This window comes from Triticum dicoccoides, chromosome 1B (genome assembly GCF_002162155.2).
Source record: "Triticum dicoccoides isolate Atlit2015 ecotype Zavitan chromosome 1B, WEW_v2.0, whole genome shotgun sequence".
Taxonomy (NCBI): Eukaryota; Viridiplantae; Streptophyta; class Magnoliopsida; order Poales; family Poaceae; genus Triticum; species Triticum dicoccoides.
Genome location: NC_041381.1, coordinates 342,152,358 through 342,172,786, shown reverse-complemented (window position 1 = coordinate 342,172,786; position 20,429 = coordinate 342,152,358). Strand labels below are relative to the sequence as shown.

General features: G+C 47.1%; 1 protein-coding gene across 3 annotated transcripts in view; it reads right to left on the bottom strand.

Annotated features, from left to right (window-relative positions):
* Window positions 1-531: 531 nt before the first annotated feature.
* The window catches only part of LOC119334211 (DNA topoisomerase 1-like), a 40,142-nt gene continuing 20,244 nt past the window's right edge, over window positions 532-20,429 (bottom strand). For 2 of the 3 annotated variants that reach the window (XM_037606820.1, XM_037606824.1), the window contains exons 10-22: window positions 18,312-18,395; window positions 18,112-18,195; window positions 17,907-17,975; window positions 17,264-17,323; window positions 16,711-16,782; window positions 7,453-7,560; window positions 2,427-2,503; window positions 2,054-2,137; window positions 1,752-1,863; window positions 1,576-1,665; window positions 1,441-1,506; window positions 1,273-1,368; window positions 532-1,089 (exon numbers count right to left, since the gene is read on the bottom strand). In XM_037606820.1, coding sequence (XP_037462717.1) covers window positions 964-1,089; window positions 1,273-1,368; window positions 1,441-1,506; window positions 1,576-1,665; window positions 1,752-1,863; window positions 2,054-2,137; window positions 2,427-2,503; window positions 7,453-7,560; window positions 16,711-16,782; window positions 17,264-17,323; window positions 17,907-17,975; window positions 18,112-18,195; window positions 18,312-18,395 — 1,128 coding nt within the window. In that variant the 3' untranslated portion in view covers window positions 532-963. Of the gene's footprint in view, window positions 1,090-1,272; window positions 1,369-1,440; window positions 1,507-1,575; window positions 1,666-1,751; window positions 1,864-2,053; window positions 2,138-2,426; window positions 2,504-3,633; window positions 3,861-7,452; window positions 7,561-16,710; window positions 16,783-17,263; window positions 17,324-17,906; window positions 17,976-18,111; window positions 18,196-18,311; window positions 18,396-20,429 lie in introns of those variants that run through there. The other variant, XR_005161251.1, reaches the window with a different exon arrangement.

Sequence of the window (20,429 nt, the reverse complement as noted above, 5' to 3'; positions counted from 1 at the left end):
GGGGGGTGTATTAGCAGTGTGAGATGTTTTTTGTTTTCTCCCGTTGCAACGCACGGACATGTTTACTAGTTTGTTGAAATTACAGAAATCATAGTTAGATGAAGACATATTTGCAATTGCCATAGTTTTACCTTTGCATAAGAAATACATAATTTTCTTCCTCCAACCACCTTGCATAGTAGACATGAAGTGCGTTCTACTACTACACTGGGGCTGCTCAATCTCACAACCATGGAGAAGACAGTGTGCATGAACTTGCAGAGATGACTGAACTAGTATGGTATACATGGATATGTTTCTCTTCAGTCCAGATAATGTTCATTTCGCTTTGTTGTTGAAGCACCAGTTCTCCTTCGAACTTTAAATAAGGGCAGAGTGGAGTGATTAACCTTGTAGTACAATCCAACAACCATGGAAAGGATGCAACGATGTGACAAGATATAGACGTGGTGATTCAAGTGCTATCATGTCACTGGTTGGCATCAAATGCGGTGAGCACTCGACTACTTTGCCCAAGAACATGCAAGTTCATTGCAACCAACAATCAGTGACCTTTAAATCAAACCACCAAAACTCTTTTTAATTTTACATTATTTGGCAATATGATCTATGTTCTCTATACAGCTGCTGACGGTGACCCCGTAAAAGAATGAGAGATGTTACTCGTCTGCCGTATATATCCTCGTAGTACGGAGAAATCCGGCAAGAAATACAACTCAGAAGGCATGAGCATCTGAGCACATGTTTTATATGCTTACTTGACCAATTGTCCTGTCGCGCATGCAGACCCATCATCATCAAAAAGCATTACTGGGAATTGAGGCACATGACCACTTGAATAAATACTGCTCATTCTTATCCCTGACCCACTCTGAATTTTGTGGACATGCTTGAGCTTGACATTGACCTTCGTGGTTTTGGGCGTGTGCAAGTTTCCACGTTGGATTTGTGGCAGCTGATCACTTAATGCCATTCGATGGGTTCTGCATTTTTGTTAGTTTTCCCCTTTGGTCGACCATTATGTTTGGCATTTTTACCCGTCAGAAACTTCAGTGCATGCTCGAGCGTAATCTTCTTTGGGTCTTGAGTCTGTAATCAGCCATTTTCAAGGCATTGTTAGACTTGCAATGAGAACATCCAAATTGAGAACTGTACAATTGTAACTGCGTATGATCTCTATTAAAGTTTCTTCCTAACCAGTTGACAACAATGACGCCAACAACAGAATCTCATTTCGTATGGTTTCTGGTATTTAACAACACCAACACGTACCTTTGGCACTGGAGCAAGCGTTCCCCTGTGCCGGATACTAAATCCAGCTTTAGAATGTGTCATAAGTACTCGATGCTCGTCATCAGGATGTTTTCCCTGTTGGCAAAGATATCATCATGATTCAACTGAACAACGCGTACAAAAATCTAACATTATAGAAAAGAATACCAGAATTTTTGGATACTGCAATAGCTCAATTGCATCTTTGATAGTGATAGAGTCAACATCTTTGACCTGAAAAGTTAGATATTTGCAATAAGTTTCTGGAAAGACAATTTGAAAAGGTAATAATTAGTTAATTACCTCAGAAAGAGGAGCTCTTTTCTGAGATGCCCCTTTCCGATCCTCTCCAACTTGGATGTAGTAACCGTAAGGACCTTGTTTCAAGAAGACCTGTAGAACGAGCAAAACTGTTGTACACACTTCCTACCTGAAAAATAAATAAAGCCAGATGCCATGCAGACTGAAAGAGAAAAGACCTTTTCGCTTGTATCAGGCATGACACCAAGTAACCTAGGTTCAAAAGACCTTGGAATTTGCTCGGAAGTTTCATTTTCATCATCTTCATCTGATAATGTGCGAGCGATGTACCTATCATAATTAGTTTAGCCATTAGGTATGATTGGTAGTGTCCCCATAAAAAAATGATGATATTCAGTTATAATCAAGAAACTGCAGTGGAAATTACAACTTGTAACAATAGAGAACAAGGGTTACTGCAGAGATCAAGCTCCAACTCCAAGGCATTTAATGTTCATGAGTAGGGATAACAAGATCATACTTGCACTTCGGATGTCGATCACAGCCTATAAAATAGCCTTCACCATACCTACTAACCTTAAATCTGAGGGTTCCTTCAGAACAACTGCAGATATTCAGCAAACAGTTAAGTAGTATTAAGAAAGAAACATGGTTAATGCATTGCATAATAGGGTAACATCCTAGGTTTCCCCTGCCAACTTAATATGTACGAATTGTGCAAACATCTACGTTTGGGAAATGGCAAGTATTAAAAATTAGACTTCCTAAACAGGATTAAATACTCCCTCCGTCCCATAATATAAGATCGTTCAAGCTATGTTAGCTTGAAAAACGATCTTATATTATGGGACGGAAGGAGTAAATTATTTAAGTATAATTATGGCATGCCTTACCTAGGGCAAATCCTACTATCGGTGTCAAGGTCAGGAAAGAGGATAGGACGGAATTTCTCTTCAAGCATTCTCTCTACCTGCAACAAGGTGGGTGATTCAAATGTCAGCTAGTGATCTAAACGCTCTTATATTTCTTTACGGAGGGAGTACTTAAGTAACTGCGGGATGATAAGATAGCAACTTATTTGCTACACTAACAATGATCTATCAAAAGGACTAGATCTACAATGGGTGGGATGATGATGAGGAACAATAGAGAGAAGGAAAAGAAAAAGGAAATCAGAAGACAAATCCATTTGACTACTCCTAGGTACTTCTACTCTAGTCTAATTATTTGTTTGTCTTGGCTTTAGCTACTGTTTCGGGGGAGACTTGTATGAGATCTCACATGTGAGCTCGTGAGATCAACCCCAAAAAAATCATATTTAGACATTCCGAAAAAATCTAAAATTATTTGACAACATCCATGTGGGGTATGTCTACAACTCCGGAAAAAAATCACCTCGAAACTCGATGTACATTTAGAGATTCAAAAAAGACAAATTCGAATGTGAATAGTGGCAGCTTTAGGTGAATAGTAGTTTGACGCTATTCACATCCGATTTTGTCTTTTTTGTTTCTATTAATGTAAGTTGAATTAGGAGCTGAAACTTTTTGAGGTTGTACATCAAACATTCATGTGTGCCTACAAAAAATTGAAAATGTTTAAACATGTATTTTCAAAAAAATACATCTCATTGATCTCGCCTAATGTGAGATCTCACACAAGTCTTACCCTGTTTTCTAGGGTCTTCTAGCTGTGAGTATAATCCTAAATCTTAACATTTTCTAGAGTGTTCTAGAGTCCTCACCTTTAGTTCGTAACCAGCCTATGTACCCCACTACCTATAAGAGACTTGATGTTTTTATCTAAGATCTTGGGCTAGATCTTGTGCTCTAGGAGTTTTGGATTGAACTCCTGCTGCCATATCGGCCTATATTCGCCTCTAGAGCGATATCTAGCGCAGCACATTGAAGTAGTTCCTTCAACGTAAGTGTTGTCCACTTTGTAGCAGCAAGGTAGAGTTCAATCCCAGCCAGCCTCCTCAACCTTGCGCTACTTCAGATGAGCTCAGGTGGGATTCAACATCCTACTGGAGGTGCAACAATCCCATCTAGGACTAGTATGCTATTTAGCTGGGGGATCAGTGAGCTGGTTACATCTTACTTTGTTCATCTATAAGCCTGTTCCCAAAATATTATAGCGAGCACTGCAAAAAAGGGTAATTAGGTAATACATACAAAATTTTGTTTGAACAAGAATAAGGGCTCTAGAACTGTGTTTTAGTTGAGTGATAGCAGCCTTTCAAGCAATAATGACAAACTATCCATCCAAAATAAGATGTATCCGCAGATGTAAGAGAATGGTCTTAGCCCACAACTTATCATTTGTCCCTGGAAGAAATGCAAAATTTGCTAGTTTCAGATGATATGTCAAACAAAAGCTGGTTTGACTATGAGATAGTAAAACTTGGGAGTAATAACCACATGCGAGAAGTAGTTGTTTTACATGAAAAACCTTCTGGGTGCAAGGGTACTGTTAGAGTACGTAATGGGTCTAATGGCCCGTTAGTCTTAGGGTTAATTAGAGATAAGGGTCGCTTGCTTAGGGGTCAAGTAAGCCTTGCTTGGGAGTCAAGTAAACCTCTCTATATAAAGAGAGGAGATGTATCAATCTAATCAGCACTACTAGGAAAAGGGCTATAGATGATATGGCCACTAATGGCGCACCAGACATGTGGTGCGCCATTAGTATATACTAATGGCGCATCATGTGTTGGTGCGCCATTAGTGTGCAAATACTAATGGCGCACCACATCCCACGGTGCGCCATTAGTAAAAAAAAAATTAATTTTTTTCAAAACTACTAATGGCGCACCGTGGGTGTGGTGCGCCATTACTAGTTGACATAGTAATGGCGCACCAGAACCACCGTGCGCCATTAGTAGTTTTGAAAAAAGAATAAAAAAAATAAAAAAAATTGTTAGTAATGGCGCACCCGTGGACAGTGCGCCATTACTAGTTTTAACTAGTAACGGCGCATTGTCCACTGGTGCGCCATTACTAAGTTTTTTTCAAAAAAAAATCATTTTTTTTTCTTTTTTTCTTTTCAAAACTAGTAATGGCGCACCGTGGGTGTGGTGCGCCATTACTAGTTTAACTAGTAATGGCGCACCACCCCACGATGCGCCATTACTAACTTGGCCCAAAAGTTCCCGAATGCACCCCCCTGACTGCCTTTTCAGTTTTAAAAAAAATAAAAGAAAATGATAAAAATGTCAAAAAAATAAAAGAAAATAAGTTTCCCATGTGATATGTGGTCTAGTTGTTGGGAAAATTTACAAATATGAATTTCGACTTTATTTGCAAAATCTCTCTGGAAATTTGTAAAATGGCCATAACTTTTGCATACGAACTCGGATTAAAAAGTTTTTTATATGAAAAATCATCTACTCGAAAAGTTACATCCGAATTTAACCGCGGGAACCCCGTCAAACATTTTCAAAATCCCCAAAAACCTAACAGAAAAAAAGTTACGGGGCTTTCAAGATCTAGAGACAACAATATTCAAAAAATTTCAAATTTACTAGTGGCGCACCAGTAATAGAAAAAAAAATTGGTTTTGAATTGTTTTTCAAAAAATGATACGTAATATGACCGGGAAGTTTGAAATATTTTTCAAAATTTCATCATAGTCATGAACATGAACAAAGTCCTCTACATCAACAAGGTATAATAGGATTGATACGCTAGATATATCAACAAGTGCCTGTGAAGTGAGCTGTTGCTGGGGTTGGATAGAGCTCTGAAGTTAAGCGTGCTTGGGCTGGAGTAGTGTGAGGATGGGTGACCTTTCGGTAAGTTTGACCACGGAGTGCGATTTGACCTGAGTTTAAGCATATTGACCCGAGATTAAGCCAGACCTGAGATTAAGAAAAAACTAAAAAAAAATTGAAAAAAAATCTGAAAAAAAAATTGAAAAAAAATGTTACTAATGGCGCACTTCTATGTGGTGCGCCATTAGTATACCAGATACTAATGGCGCACCACTGGTGCGCCATTAGTAAAAAATACTAGTGGCGTGATACTAATGGCGCACCAGTAGTGCGCCATTAGTAGGCAAAACTGGTGCGCCATTAGTAGGCCTTTTCCTAGTAGTGCAAGCAAGAATTAAGAAGGAAATCCCTTCCCTCTTGCCCGGCCGTGGGCAGAAAGGCCCCCGGCCGGCCCTCTCGCGCCCTCCTTCTAGCAGCGCCATAACAATTTGGTATCAGATAGCTCAGTTCCGATCATGTCTTCGCCGCCGCCCACCCCGTCGCTTCTGCTGCCGAGCGTCACCACCGCGCCGCTGTCCATCTGCACCGCGCCACTGCCCTCCCCGTCCGCGCCGCTGGTCGCATCCTCCGGCGCCGCCACCGCACCACCGGCCGCCGCCTACACCCCGGAGGAGATCACCGGGGTCCTCAACGACCTCGTCACAGCCGTCCAGCGGATCCCGCTGTACCTGGCCAGCCCCTACGGGCCGCCATCGGGCCGCCGGCCCTGCCGTGGTACTCGTCGCATCCAGGGGCCTCCGCGGCGTTCACTGGGACGCTGCAGCTGCCGCCGCCGCCCGCCGCCGCCCCGCAGTGGCCGACGCCGGCTCCCGCCGCGCCTCCAGCGCCCATCGCCGCCCCCGCGCCGCCGTGGCAGCCGCCGCACCAGGCGGCCTTTGCCGCGCTCGTCGGGCCACTGCAGCAGCCGCTGCAGCTGCCATCCGTTGCCACCACCGCCCAACCCTGGCTGCAGTGGCAGTCGCCGCTCCTGGCGGCCTCCGCCGCGCCCGGCGCTCCGCCGCAGCAGTCGCTGCCGCTGCCCGGTGCGCTACCGCAGCAGCCGCTGCAGCTGCAGCAGCCACCGCCGGTCAGCTCCGGCCCCGCATCGACCGCGCCGGCGGGAGTCCCGCTCCACCAAGTCCAGTCCCCGTCGTCGCCGTCATCGCTTCCTTCTTGGATCGCTACCCGCCACGTGTCGGCGGCGGTGAGGCTGCAGGCTGCTGCGCGCGGCCTCCTAGCGCGTCGGCATGTGCGGGAGATACGTGGTCTACAGGTGCCGCTCCTCCAAGTTGCCGTTCGCTGCGCAGAGGACCTCGATCTCATCCACTGGGTCGGGGATCTTGGGCATGCGGTTTCCCCCAAGGGCGGCGGGCCTACTGTTTTCCCCGCGGGCAGCGACCTCAAAGTCTGCGACATCGGCGGTTGGGGGGGCGCACCCCTCCTAGTCATTCTCCATCACAAGCCCTCCACTCTTCCCTGTGCGGTGCAGACCAACAGCCGTCCGGCAGGGAGAAGGCATGGTGTCACCGACAGCAGCGCACCGCGTAGCACCACTGCATTCCGCCACCGGCCGCCGCGAGGGCGCCTCTGCTGGTCACTCTTGCGACCACTTCTAGGTGGTCATACACGTGCACTCCTTTTGTCCAGGTGGTGTCCATGGGATCCAGGTGGCTGTACACGTGCACGTCCGACGTGCGGATGATGTCCACTTTTGGTTAAGGGGTCCAAAATAAAGCGTCCCAGTCCATTTCAGGTTGAGAATAATAAAACAAGCCGAGATGTAAAAGGCTTATTTTTAGGTGTTAGGCTTCTGTTGCGTCGAGTCATGGTTATAAGTTGGTTAGGCTGCAGCTCGAGGACAAGCTGCATGTCCAGGTGGGGTGTAGTGTTAGAGTACGTAATGGGTCTAATGGGCCCGTTAGTCTTAGGGTTAATTAGAGATAAGGGTCGCTTGCTTAGGGGGCAAGTAAGCCTTGCTTGGGAGTCAAGTAAACCTCTCTATATAAAGAGAGGAGATGTATCAATCTAATCAAGCAAGAATTAAGAAGGAAATCCCTTCCCTCTTGTCCGGCCGTGGGCAGAAAGGCCCCCGGCCGGCCCTCTCGCGCCCTCCTTCTAGCAGCGCCATAACAGGTACAGATATTTTCCAATGAACCACACAAAAAAAATACCTTTCTGACATCCCACTGACTAGCATCTCCGCAATATTTGCTGAATCGTTCCCAATAATCTTTCATGAGACCCTTCCATTCAGTTGACCCAGCAGAGACATTGTCTAGCTGTTAATGAAGCAGAAAAAGGAACATTAACAGGATTATTACAACAACTGAATTTCTCATATGCCTAGTTACTTGCTGTTAACAAAAGAAAGAAAAATCTTCATATTACCACGTTTCCTATTCGGAAATCAGCGTAGTGCTCATCTTTAAGGAAAAGGGTTATCCAGTTGAGGATCATAGCCTTATGGAAGAATTATATCTTGACTCTGTACCCTTGGTTCTATTATGAATTTACAATTAATATCTTTAAGGAAAAGAGCTATCCGGTTACTCTGTTTGAGAAACCATGTAAAGTTGCAAACCTGTAAATCACATACCCCAGTATTCTACTGAGCACCAATAAAACCAGTGTATATATTCGTATTTCTTTCCCTTGTAAATGTTGTTTGGATAAAAGGTATTTAGTTTGCTTGCTGGGAGTCCTGAGCTAAAAACAGAACTAAGTGAGCTCAGACATGATTACAGGAACAGGGAGATGAATTGAAGTTTCAGTATTCAACACACAAACATAATCTGGTGTGTGCTCTGAACACACCAAAACTCAACCTAACAATAGCTCCAACATCTGAATCACAAATTTGGTAACCTAAAATCTTAATATCACAAGCGATCAAGATGCTCAATTGAGTAGCACATCTGACAATTATAATACTGCAGATCTTGCTGGGGAGGCCAAGCATGGAGAAGCCGTGGAGGGAGTTGTCCGTGAGAGGCGTGGATAGAGAAGACATGAGCAGATCAGGCGAGTAGAGGAGGCGGGCAGTGAAGGAGGCTCGTACGGCAACAGAGGAAGGGTGGAGGAGCAGCTCGGTGCCGCCGGTGAGGGCAAGGGGAAGGGTGGTGTTAGACCAATTAGGAGCGCGTGGAGCCATTGACAAGCTGGAGAAGCAACTAAGGAGGAGAGCTCGTGGCGGCCGGCATCACCCCGCGTGTGGTGGTCGGTGGTCGTGTCTCACTCTGACATGATATTTGTTCTACTGAAATCCGAACCAACCTACCAAATTATTACTTTCCGGGCGTCTAGGAATACGACATACTGGGGTTGGACCAAAACAGGGGATCCAAACGAATTTTGAAAGGTCTGAGCTAATTTATTCATAGGCCTGTAACTTACACCTGTATTAGGATCAAAACTGGGCTTCCATGCGGGCTTTAAGAATCATAGGCTTAGGGTAGAATTCCATCTTGACTCTGTACCCTTGATTCCACTATGATCATTGATCAAAGCTTTTAAGAAAGGATAAATAGTGATGCAGACGCTGTCATGATCATGCACTTACCCAGCCAAGCTCAGTAGGAGACAGCACAAGGAATAGGAACTACCCCGCTGGACTGGGCTATGCTTGCATATCTTCATATTTGGATTTGTTGTTAGAATAATCTGAGGCACGTCGTCAATCATCCAAGGACCAAACAATCACACGAGGCACGACACCGAGATTTGTTAACAAGGTTCACCAAACTCAGCTACATCCCCAGGGCCTGACTACGGGCGCTCCTTCCCGTGACACCATCACAATACCGCGCACCGGCCACCCGAGCACCGGCACACGCCACCGGCTCCCCCAGTGTGCCTGTGCTATTATGGTGGCGTAGGTTACATCGTGTGTCTACAAACAACAACAACAAAGCCTTTAGGGCATCTCCAGCCGTTGGCCCCCCCAGGACGCATAAAAAACGCCCCCTGGGGGCGAGCCGGCGATACACTCGGCGCTGGGGGCGGTTTCGCGCCCAGTCGTCGCCCCCAGCTCGCCCCCAGGCGCCGAAATTGGCCCACTTTGCAGCCCAATTTCGGCGAATAAACGGCCCATATGGGCGAGAATAGGCCCATATTCGGCGTGGTTTCGCCTTGTCTCGGCGTTCAATTATCAACACAATTATTCCTTATCACATATTTCATCACAGAAAAATCAAATACTTCAACAAAATACTACAACAACAAATAGTTCAATACAAATTATATAGTTCAACAAATAAAAACTCGTATTTCATCACGCGGCGTCCCCCTTGAGCCTCCATAGGTGCTCAATCAGATCTTTCTGCAGTTGATGATGCACCTGTGGGTCTCGGATCTCCTGACGCATACTGAGATAGGCAGTCCAAGTTGCCGGTAGCTGGTGATCAACTTCGGCTAGAGGACCCTGCCTGTAGTATGGTTCAGTGTCAAACACTGGGTCTTCTTGCTCGCTCTCGATGATCATGTTGTGCAAGATGACACAGCAAGTCATGATCTCCCACATTTGATCTTTCGACCAGGTCTGAGCGGGGTACCGAACAACAGCGAATCGAGATTGGAGCACACCAAATGCCCGCTCGACATCCTTCCTGCAAGCCTCCTGAAGCTTCGCAAACCACGCGTTCTTGCCTCCTGCCACAGGGTTTGAGATCGTCTTCACAAATGTCGACCATCTCGGATAGATGCCGTCAGCTAGATAGTACCCCTTGTTGTATTGGTGCCCATTGATCTCGAAGTTCACCGGAGGAGAATGGCCCTCAACGAGCTTGGCAAAACCAGGAGAGCACTGCAGCACGTTGATGTCATTGTGAGTTCCTGGCATACCAAAGGAGTGCCAAATCCAGAGGTCCTGTGTGGCTACCGCCTCAAGCACCACACTGCAACCGCCTTTTGCGCCTTTGTACATCCCCTGCCAACCAAATGGGCAGTTCTTCCATTTCCAATGCATGCAGTTGATGCTTCCAAGCATCCCAGGAAATCCTCTTGCTGCATTCTGGGCTAGGATCCGAGCAGTGTCTTCCGCATTGGGTGTTCTCAAGTATTGTGGCCCAAACACTGCCACCACTGCCCGACAGAACTTGTAGAAACACTCTATGCTGGTGGACTCGGCCATGCGCCCATAGTCGTCGAGTGAATCACTGGGAGCTCCATATGCAAGCATCCTCATCGCTGTCGTGCACTTCTGGATGGAGGTGAATCCAAGAGCGCCAGTGCAATCCATCTTGCACTTGAAGTAGTTGTCGAACTCCCGGATGGAATTCACAATCCTGAGGAAGAGCTTTCGGCTCATCCGATAACGGCGCCGAAATGTTCTCTCACCATGAAGTGGAGCATCGGCGAAGTAGTCGGAGTAGAGCATGCAGTAGCCTTGCAGACGATGTCGGTTCTTTGCTTTCACCCGCCCCGGCGCCGAGCCACCTCGACGCGGCTTTTCATTGCTCGCCAGCAGCTGGGCGAGGGCGGCGAGCACCATCAGATGCTCTTCTTCCTGGACGTCGGCCGCGGCTTCCTCCTCCAGCAGCGCGGCGAGCTCTTCCTCCTCATCCGAGTCCATCGCCGAGACAGTCAAAACGTCGAACACCTTGCGCTCGGTGGGCATGTACCCGCCGTTAAAACTGCGCCTCCGCGGCCGGAAACGGCGGCCGGAAACGCCCAGCTGCTGCGGGAGGGGCTGCCGTGGCGAAGCGCTGCTATTTTCCGGCGGGGAATGGCTATCTAGCGGAGTAGGCCGGCGGCCGTCGCCGGGATATAGCTAGTGGTGGCCGAGGGCGCGGGGGGTGCGAGGCGAGTCGGGGGAAGAAAACCTTGACTTTTCCCCTGTCGATGTGGGCCAGGCGTGCTTTTCCCTAGCGCCGGAGCCCCCAACGGCTCCCCAGCGCACCGGGTTCGGCCTGTGACCACCGGGCGGAAAAAAGGTCCGAACCGGCGATTTTCGGCGTCCTGGGGGCGCGACTGGGACGTTTTTTCGGCGCCGGCGCCGAAAAAGTGGCCTGGGGGGGCCTGTTGGGGGCGCGGCTGGAGATGCCCTTAGTCCCAAACAAGTTGGGGTAGGCTAGAGGTGAAACCCATAAGATCTCGCGACCAACTCATGGCTCTGGCACATGGATAGCAAGCTTCCACACACCCCTGTCCATAGCTAGTTCTTCGGCGATACTCCAATCCTTCAGGTCTCTCTTAACGGACTCCTCCCATGTCAAATTCGGTCTACCTTGACCTCTCTTGACATTCTTCGCACGTTTTAGCCGTCTGCTATGCACTGGAGCTTCTGGAGGCCTATGCTGAATATGCCCAAACCATCTCAGACGATGTTGGACAAGCTTCTCTTCAATTGGTGCTACCCCAACTCTATCTCATATATCATCATTCTGGACTAGATCCTTCCTCGTGTGGCCACACATTCATCTCAACATACGCATCTCCGCCACACCTAACTGTTGAACCTGTCGCCTTTTAGTCGGCCAACAGTCAGCGCCATACAACATTGCAGGTCGAACCGCCGTCCTGTAGAACTTGCCTTTTAGTTTTTGTGGCACTCTCTTATCACAAAGAACGCCAAAAGCTTGGCGCCACTTCATCCATCCGGCTTTGATTCCATGGTTCACATCTTCATCAATACCCCCATCCTCCTGCAGCATTGACCCCAAATACCGAAAGGTGTCCTTCTGAGGCACCACCTGCCCATCAAGGCTAACCTCCTCCTCATCACACCTAGTAGTACTGAAACCGCACATCATGTACTCGGTTTTAGTTCTACTAAGCCTAAACCCTTTTGATTCCAAGGTTTGTCTCCATAACTCTTAACTTCCTATTTACCCCCGTCCGACTATCGTCAACTAGCACCACATCATCCGCAAAGAGCATATACCATGGGATATCTCCTTGTATATCCCTTGTGACCTCATCCATCACCAAGGCAAAAAGATAAGGGCTCAAAGTTGACCCCTGATGTAGTCCTACCTTAATCGGGAAGTCATCAGTGTCGACATCACTTGTTCGAACACTTGTCACAACATTATCGTACATGTCCTTGATGAGGGTAATGTACTTTGCTGGTACTTTGTGTTTCTCCAAGGCCCACCACATGACACTCCGCGGTATCTTATCATAGGCCTTCTCCAAGTCAATGAACACCATATGCACCCCTGTATCTCCCCATAAGTTGTCGTACCAAGAAAATGGCTTCCATGGTCGACCTCCCAGGCATGAAACCAAACTTACTTTTGGTCACGCTTGTCATTCTTCTTAAGCGGTGCTCAATGACTCTCTCCCATAGCTTCATTGTATGGCTCATCAGCTTAATTCCACGGTAATTAGTATAACTCTGAACATCCCCTTTGTTCTTGAAGATTGGTACTAATATACTCCGTCTCCATTCTTCTGGCATCTTGTTTGCCCGAAAAATGAGGTTGAAAAGCTTGGTTAGCCACACTATCGCTATGTCCCAGAGGCCTTTCCACACCTCGATGGGGATACAATCAGGGTCCATCGCTTTGCCTCCTTTCATCCTTTTTAAAGCCTCCTTGACCTCAGACTCCTGGATTCGTCGCACAAAACGCATGTTGGTTGGAAAAAACGGTAGGCGTAAGCGAGGCGGTTGGCCTTCGCCTAGTGCCTAGGCGGTGCTTAGGCACCCTAGGCACAGCCTAGGCAGTTATATAATTTTTACTATCAGGGTGTATATGTGGTTATTATATATGTATTTTATTAATTCAAGGCATATAAGTATGTTAACTACCAGCTACTACGATTGAAATATGGCTTTTTTGGCATATCAGTATAATATGCTTGATTTTTGGCTTGGGTAGACAATTTCTTACTTGCTCTGCCTAGACTTCTGCTTATGCCCTAGGCGAGGCGTTCGGCCATTGCCTAGCCCCTAGGCGTGCCTAAGCGCCTCCTAGGCACTGCCTTTTCCAACAGAGGTCTCATCAAAGGAGTCGTCATTCAATGGTAGAACTCTCATTCTCCCCATTGAACAACTTGTCGAAGTACTCCCGCCATCTATGCTTAATCTCCTTGTCCTTCACCAAGAGTTGGTCTGCTCCGTCCTTGATGCATTTGACTTGGCCAATATCCTTCGTCTTCCTCCCTCGGATCTTGGCCATATTATAGATGTCCCTTTCGCCTTCTTTCGTGCCTAACCATTGGTAGAGGTCCTCATACGCCTGACCCCTTGCTTCACTGACAGCTCGCTTTGCAGCCTTCTTCGCCATCTTGTACTTCTCTATGTTGTCTGCACTCCTTTCCATGTATAGGCGTCTGAAACAAACTTTCTTCTCTTTAATCGCCTTCTGGACATCATCATTCCACCATCAGGTATCCTTATCTTCGCTTCTCCTTCCCCTGGACACTCCAAACTCCTTCAAGGCCACCTTACGAATGCAAGTCGCCATCTTCATCCACACATTGTCCGCATCCCCTCCTTCCTCCCAAGGGCCCTCCTTAATGATCCTCTCCTTGAAAGCCTGAGCTACCTCCCCAATCATCAGAGAGTCGAAGCCTATTGAACGGGAAAAGCGAGAGACACATGGTTTGGACTGGAGCCCGGTGGTCCGATAAAAAAGTGAAACTCATCATCGGTCAGTGATGATCAGTGGTACTCTGCAGTAGGGGTTGAGTGGTGTGGGTTTGCGGCCCTTGAGACTCGACTTGACAGCAGAGGCTCGACGCGGTAATAGGCTAATAGCGGTGAGGTGTGCAGTATGCACGGGACATGGAGACGGACCACGGCTCTGCTGGCCAGGCATGTGGTGAGACAACTGCGAATTTGTGTGTCTATCCTTGCATTATATAGGAAACTCCGCCTATGTCTTCTAGGCATAGCCGGTCCCAAGCCCGAGTAAAGGAGGAGGGTTGTGATAGGCTTGGCGAGCCAACGTAAAAACTAACCAGTCCCATGGGTATGAAACCCATTTGAGCAAGAGTAGTACTAGGATGGGTGACCTCCTGGGAAGTCCTCGTGAAAGGGTTACATATCTAAGGGTTGTGATAGGCTTGGCGAGCCAACGTAAAACTAGCCAGTCCTTTGGGTATGAAACCCATTTGGGCGAGAGTAGTACTAGGATGGGTGACCTCCTCGGAAGTCCTCGTGAAATGGTTTCATATCTAGCCTACCCCAACTTGTTTGGGACAAAAGGCTTAGTAATAAGTGGCACGTAATAAGCGAGTCGTTCAACACCACACATAAGAGTAACCTGAACTCAACATCCTCGCTCTTTTTGGACCGCCTGTCTGAAACTTGAAGGAATTTCACTGTTGCTTGTAGTCATCCTGAGTCAAATTCGCAGTTGTCTGACCACATGCCTGACCAGCAGAGCCATGGTCCGTCTCCATGTCCCGTGCATACTACACACCTCGCCGCTATTAGCCTATTACCACGTCGAGCCTCTGCTGTCTCGTCGAGTCTCAAGGGTCACAAACCCACACCACTCAACCCCCACTGCAGAGTACCACTAATCATCAGTGACCTATGACGAGTTTCACTTTTTCATCGGACCACTGGGCTCCAGTCCGAACCATGTGTCTCGCTTTTCTCGTTCAATAGGTTTGACTCTCTGTCAACTTACATCGTAGCCCCTCAATCAGCACCGAGTGGAATCCTCTGTCGAACTCGAGCTCACCTTCAACATAACTCCATGGTAGATGATCAATCCACCCCGTGCCCCATCGACTTCAAGCTCTCATGTATGTCGTCTTGAATCAACCCCGCGCCATAGTCTTGCCGAAGCCACACAAGCCCTCGGATATGTGCCACATGTTTTCACGCCCAGAAGTCGGTCACCATCAGCATCACGTTCCTATGTCGTCTTCGCTGAAGGTGGAGCTGGAATAATCCGAGGCATGTCGTCAATCATCAGAGGACCAAACAATCACACGAGGCACGACACCGAGATTTGTTAACGAGGTTAACCGAACTCGTCTGCATCCCCGGGGGCTGACTACGAGCACTCCTCCCTGTGACACCGTCACAATACTGCACACAGGCCACCCGGGCACCGGCACACCCCGCCAGCTCCCCTTGTGTGCCTCTGCTATTATGTTGGCATAGGTTACATCGTATGTCTACCCTCACATTATATAGGAGGCCTAGGATACAAGTGCCCTATTAGGACATGACTCGTACCTTATCTAGACATAATACAACTCAGAATCCAACTGTGACCTACCTTGTACACAATATTCGATACAACTCCAACATTTGTTAGATGCATATCTTCACATCTGGTTAGTTTGGATACGGTATTATGTTTAGTTGATTTGTCGCACTAGATATCCTTGTCAGGTGGCTGCCAATATAAGCATGATATCACCATCTATTTTCATCAACTAATAAATAACAAAGTCTTGCCATATCCCTAAAGTCCACCGTTGGTCTCTCCCTTGGCTGGCTATTCTAGATCTCTTCACCCAAGCTGTGACCACCATCTAGAGTCATTCTACCTCAAGTCGCCACTGCTGACCTCCCTCTTTACATGTTTACCACCAATGATAAACCAGGTTTATGATAGGCACTCTGCTGGAAGTGTAGAAAATTGATCCAGAAGAAATGATTATCCTCATTTGTTGGTTATAAATTTTTTGAAGATGTCATTCATCAGAAAATTCATGGAACAATATGTAGTTGAGGTTTCAACATATTGTACCCCCACCCCCAACACCAACATCAACACCACACACACACACACACATGCAAGGAGGCTTATTGACCGATTTGGATATCTCCCAAGTTTTTTCGTATTGTATTTTCCATTGTAAATTGTGATCAAAAGCCTTTTCTCCTTCTAAACAATTCATTTGATAGTAACCTGCCTTCAGTTATGATTTTAGTGGAACTCCATTGTGCAGATTCATATATTGTTTAAATGGACGAACATGGTTGCGCATCCCCACATGGCCAACATTGAGTAGAGGGGTTTAATTTATTGTACAACTACTAGTCGGTTTTTTTATGGCTACTTGCCACAACCAGTTTTCCCATAATGGATTCAGAATCACAATTCCTAAATTATTCTGCAGCCATAATGCTGAGGTAACAACAGGACAAAAGCCCAAAACTACTCAATTTTGCATATTTTGAACCAGTTACACATTTCTTAATAATATTGTTAATACTCCCTCCGTCCCAAAATAAGTGTCTTGAGCTTAGTACAAATTTGTACTAGAGCTAGTACAAAGTTGAGACACTTATTTTGGGACGGAGGGAGTAGTACTTTTAAAGCAACAGGAAAAATGAACACGGTATAACATTTCTTTTCAAAGTATGTGGATCTAACTTCCTACTGAAATCAACTTGCAGCTTTCCAGGAATTTCATATTATCCTAAACCACTAGCTAAGCTGGTTTCTGAAACCATAGCAAAGAACATGCACAAAAAAAAAGTACAGATAAGCTATAGGCTGAAGAAAATTTAGTACCTCCATCTCCATGTTAGCAGTAAAGCTGTAATCGATAATCTCAGAGAAAAGAAGTGAAAGAAATGCTGAGACCTGAAAAACAGATGGTGTTGAGCATGTGTAAAAATTAGACACAAGAAAGCTGAAATCTCATAGACAAGAAAACTGAAATAGTGCAACCTCAGCTAGGTGAACTGAAAGAACGCCTTAAAACACAGGCTAAAGCAATATGCAAAAAAAATTAAACAGCAGAAAAATGAAATAACAGGTGAAGTGTACTTGGGCATTTGCAAAACCATGAAATGTACAGCGTTGTAAGGACATCATTTCATCTTGATAAGAGACCATGAGAAAGAGTAATAAAGGTATAATTACAAAGATCATGAGTTGGTACAATGCATACAAATGCACTGGCAGTGCAGACAATGTAACAAAAACAATGCACATAACTGTCAGACATTATTTCTGAGCAAATCAACATAATGGAATTTCAGATGGCATCACGACGGAAGTTGTTTTGACCAAACATGATCTTTGCAGAAGGGTGAAGATGGCATCAGGAACAAGAATATACCATTCGACCGCGGAATTCAGGGTGCAGAACTCGACTTTTTGCTGTCACGTATTTCCGGTCCTGGATGGCACAAGTATGGCAAAAACTCTTATCCATTAGCACAAGTAGTTGCTAATGATAATGAATGAAGAAAGTACTGCCAATGGTAATTAATGGAATTACAAATTTGGCATATGGTGAATCCATAAGACCTCGCAACTGCTGGTCTCAGCCATGTGTTACTGTTATCAAAACATGATACTTGTATTTAGCATGGAGAAAACTGTAAACTAACCAGTTGTGCATACTAGTAACCACCCGGGAGAGAGACCTGTTAATCTGTGCTAGAAATCAATCGAGTACGCCAGGTAACCGAACCCATGTTGCAGACCACTAAAAAGGTCAACTTTCCCAGCAACCCAAAAGTCAACTGTGACATGCATTGCTAAGTTACCGCATGTCACGTGTGAGCTTTGTGGCATGTGGCGTGCAGCACTCGAGGGCAACTACATGAACCAACTAACCCAAAGATGTCATTCAGCATTAACGTGTTCACGAGACTTGACTCAGAAATCATCAGATATACTAGAAATAGCTAAACCGACATTCAAGAAAGGGAATGGGATGTATTTTTCATATAACAATAGATAGCAGGTTAGGCTACCTGCAACACCCTCATTATAGAGGCATACGTAGACGGCCTTCCGATTCCAAGTTCCTCCATCTTTTTAATCTGGCAATTACAAGGCACGCTGTGAAAATCATAGGTTATAGAACAAACCAATACTAAGGAACCCTTCTTATTTCAGGCATGTGCAATTACAAGAGGAATACCAAGTGAAAAATCCAAACCATAGGTTATTACTGACCAATGCACCCTCAGAATAATGGGACGGAGGTTTAGTAAAGTGCTGTTCAAGATTCACTTTAATGGGAGACACCAAATCCTTCATCTGAGAAAAAGGATATATGCTATGACATAGTTCAATGATGGCCAGCAATCTGTGGTCACATGAAGAAAAAATGGGTACAGAAAGGGAATGTCAGAGGCCAATAAGCAACTGCTAACCTCTAATTTGGACAAGGCCTCGAAATTATCCTGATGTGCCGTTTCTCCTTCGGGGTTTTCACTGGACCCACTTGCTTCAGTGTCCTATAAGCAACACATTCTCATTATTGAGTTCTGTAAGCTCATAAAACTGAACACTGGGCACACAGACATTTTACAAAATACAACCATCTTCTATCCATGTGAAAGTTAACTGTTCACTCCTTAGGGGTTATTTGGATAACGGGTATTTAGGAAGCTAGTTTTCCTCGATCTCGTTTAGCACCGCAATAAACTAAAACTTTGTTTGGTTTTGTCCAACTAACTTGATGATATCTAGAATTGGTTCCCGTAAAACCCCAAAACCAAGTTTTTGGATAGACGACTATTAGTTGTTTTTTTAATAAATGTGCTTATGTGCTTATGTTATTCCAACAACCTTGATCCTACTTATTAGGCCCATCTGCTTTTCACGTTCCACCCACCCATGTCCACAAAAAGCCAAATCTACAAATGGGTTCAAGGCCTTCTTAATCCAAACATGATTTTCTATGAGCGCATACCTAACTGAGTTATATATAAACAAAACCGGTTTTCCGGAAAATATCTTAAAACAAGGTTTACTAAAACTGGTAGGTACTACTTGCTATCCAAACAACCACTTACGGAAACCTAGAAGCTAACGCATAACAGTAAAAATTAGAGATGCTGATGAATCGGCAGAAATTCACGCTTCCAGCAAAGGCAGGAAATGAGACATCCTGTGGCAACTCCTGCAGAGCCCCGTGGACATCCGGGCTCATGTAGACGGCTTTTACATAGACCTATTCTCTGCTTCCCCTCGGGGAGGTCTTGCCCTGGCGCAAGATATTTGGCCTGCCCACAGTTGCGTTTCGCCTGAGGACAACGAGGCCCTCACGGCATCGTTTTCTGAGGCGGAAGTTTGGGCGGCTATTAAGAGCATGAACCCATCCTCGGCTCCTGGTCCAGATCTCCGACCTCGTCAAGTGCTTCAACTGTGGCCTCTCCGGCCACTCCCAGGTGGCATGTACTCGACCCTAGGGCTGCTACCTCTGCTCGGATCCTGACCACCCGGTGGCGGAGGAGTTGGTGATGTACGGGCATGGGTTTGAGGGCCTCGGCTTCTTCCACGTTGAGGTGCCTGACATCCCTTCCCCCTCACCATCGCTCCTGGCGATTGTCACCGTTAAGGATGGGGTCGCTTTGCCGGAGATGATAAAGGCTGAGCTCAACCATCTGTACCACTACTCCTAGGATTGGCAGGTCACCATGTTGCCTGGAGGCCAGTTCTCGGTCGTGTTCCCCGACGCTGTCAGCCACGGCTACGGCACCCGCAGCGGAGACATCACTCTAGCTCTCCACAAGCTAGTGGTGGACATCTCTGTGCCGGTGCGGGCCCCCCTGGCGGTGGCTGTCTTGGACACAGCTTGGATCCTCATCGGTGGCCTACCCGACATCCCTCGATCGGAGCGGGTCATTCGGAGCATGTCCCGCATCCTCGGCAAGGTGGTGGTGGTGGACGAGTTGTCCCTCCGCAAGGAGGAGGAGGTTCACGTCAAGGTCAAATGCCTCGACTCATCCAAGCTTCGCGCCACGATCCGGGTGTTCTTCAACGATCAGGGTTTTGACCTCCGCATCTCCCCCGAGCCGCCCAACCACATTGGCCGCCCCCGCATCCCCGGCGACAGCCTCTTGGGGGGAGGGCCAGACGGGGATGGTGCGGGGGATCGCCGCAGCGACTGACACCCCCGCCACGGACGCCGCTCCGGTTCGGAGGAGGACGACGATGACTCCGAGGACAGTCCTCCTCACGACCAGCCTCCCGCTCCTGCTGCTAGGAGTGGCGGTGGGACCAGACGCTCCCACTCCTCGGCCGCTCCTCCATCCCCCGACGCCGGTCTCGACGCTTCGGACGCCAGCCTTCAGGTCTTCCCAGCTTCATCGCCTCGCTCCCCCGACAGTCCGCTCCTTGATGTCTTCACCACCCTCTCCGCCGGGGCCGTCCCGGACCCGCCCAGCTCGGCCGCGCCCATGCTTCCCGCGCCTTTGGCGGTGATCCCGGGGGCGGTCGTGGCGGCCCTGGACCCGACCCCCTCGGGCCCTTCTGCTGGGGATACC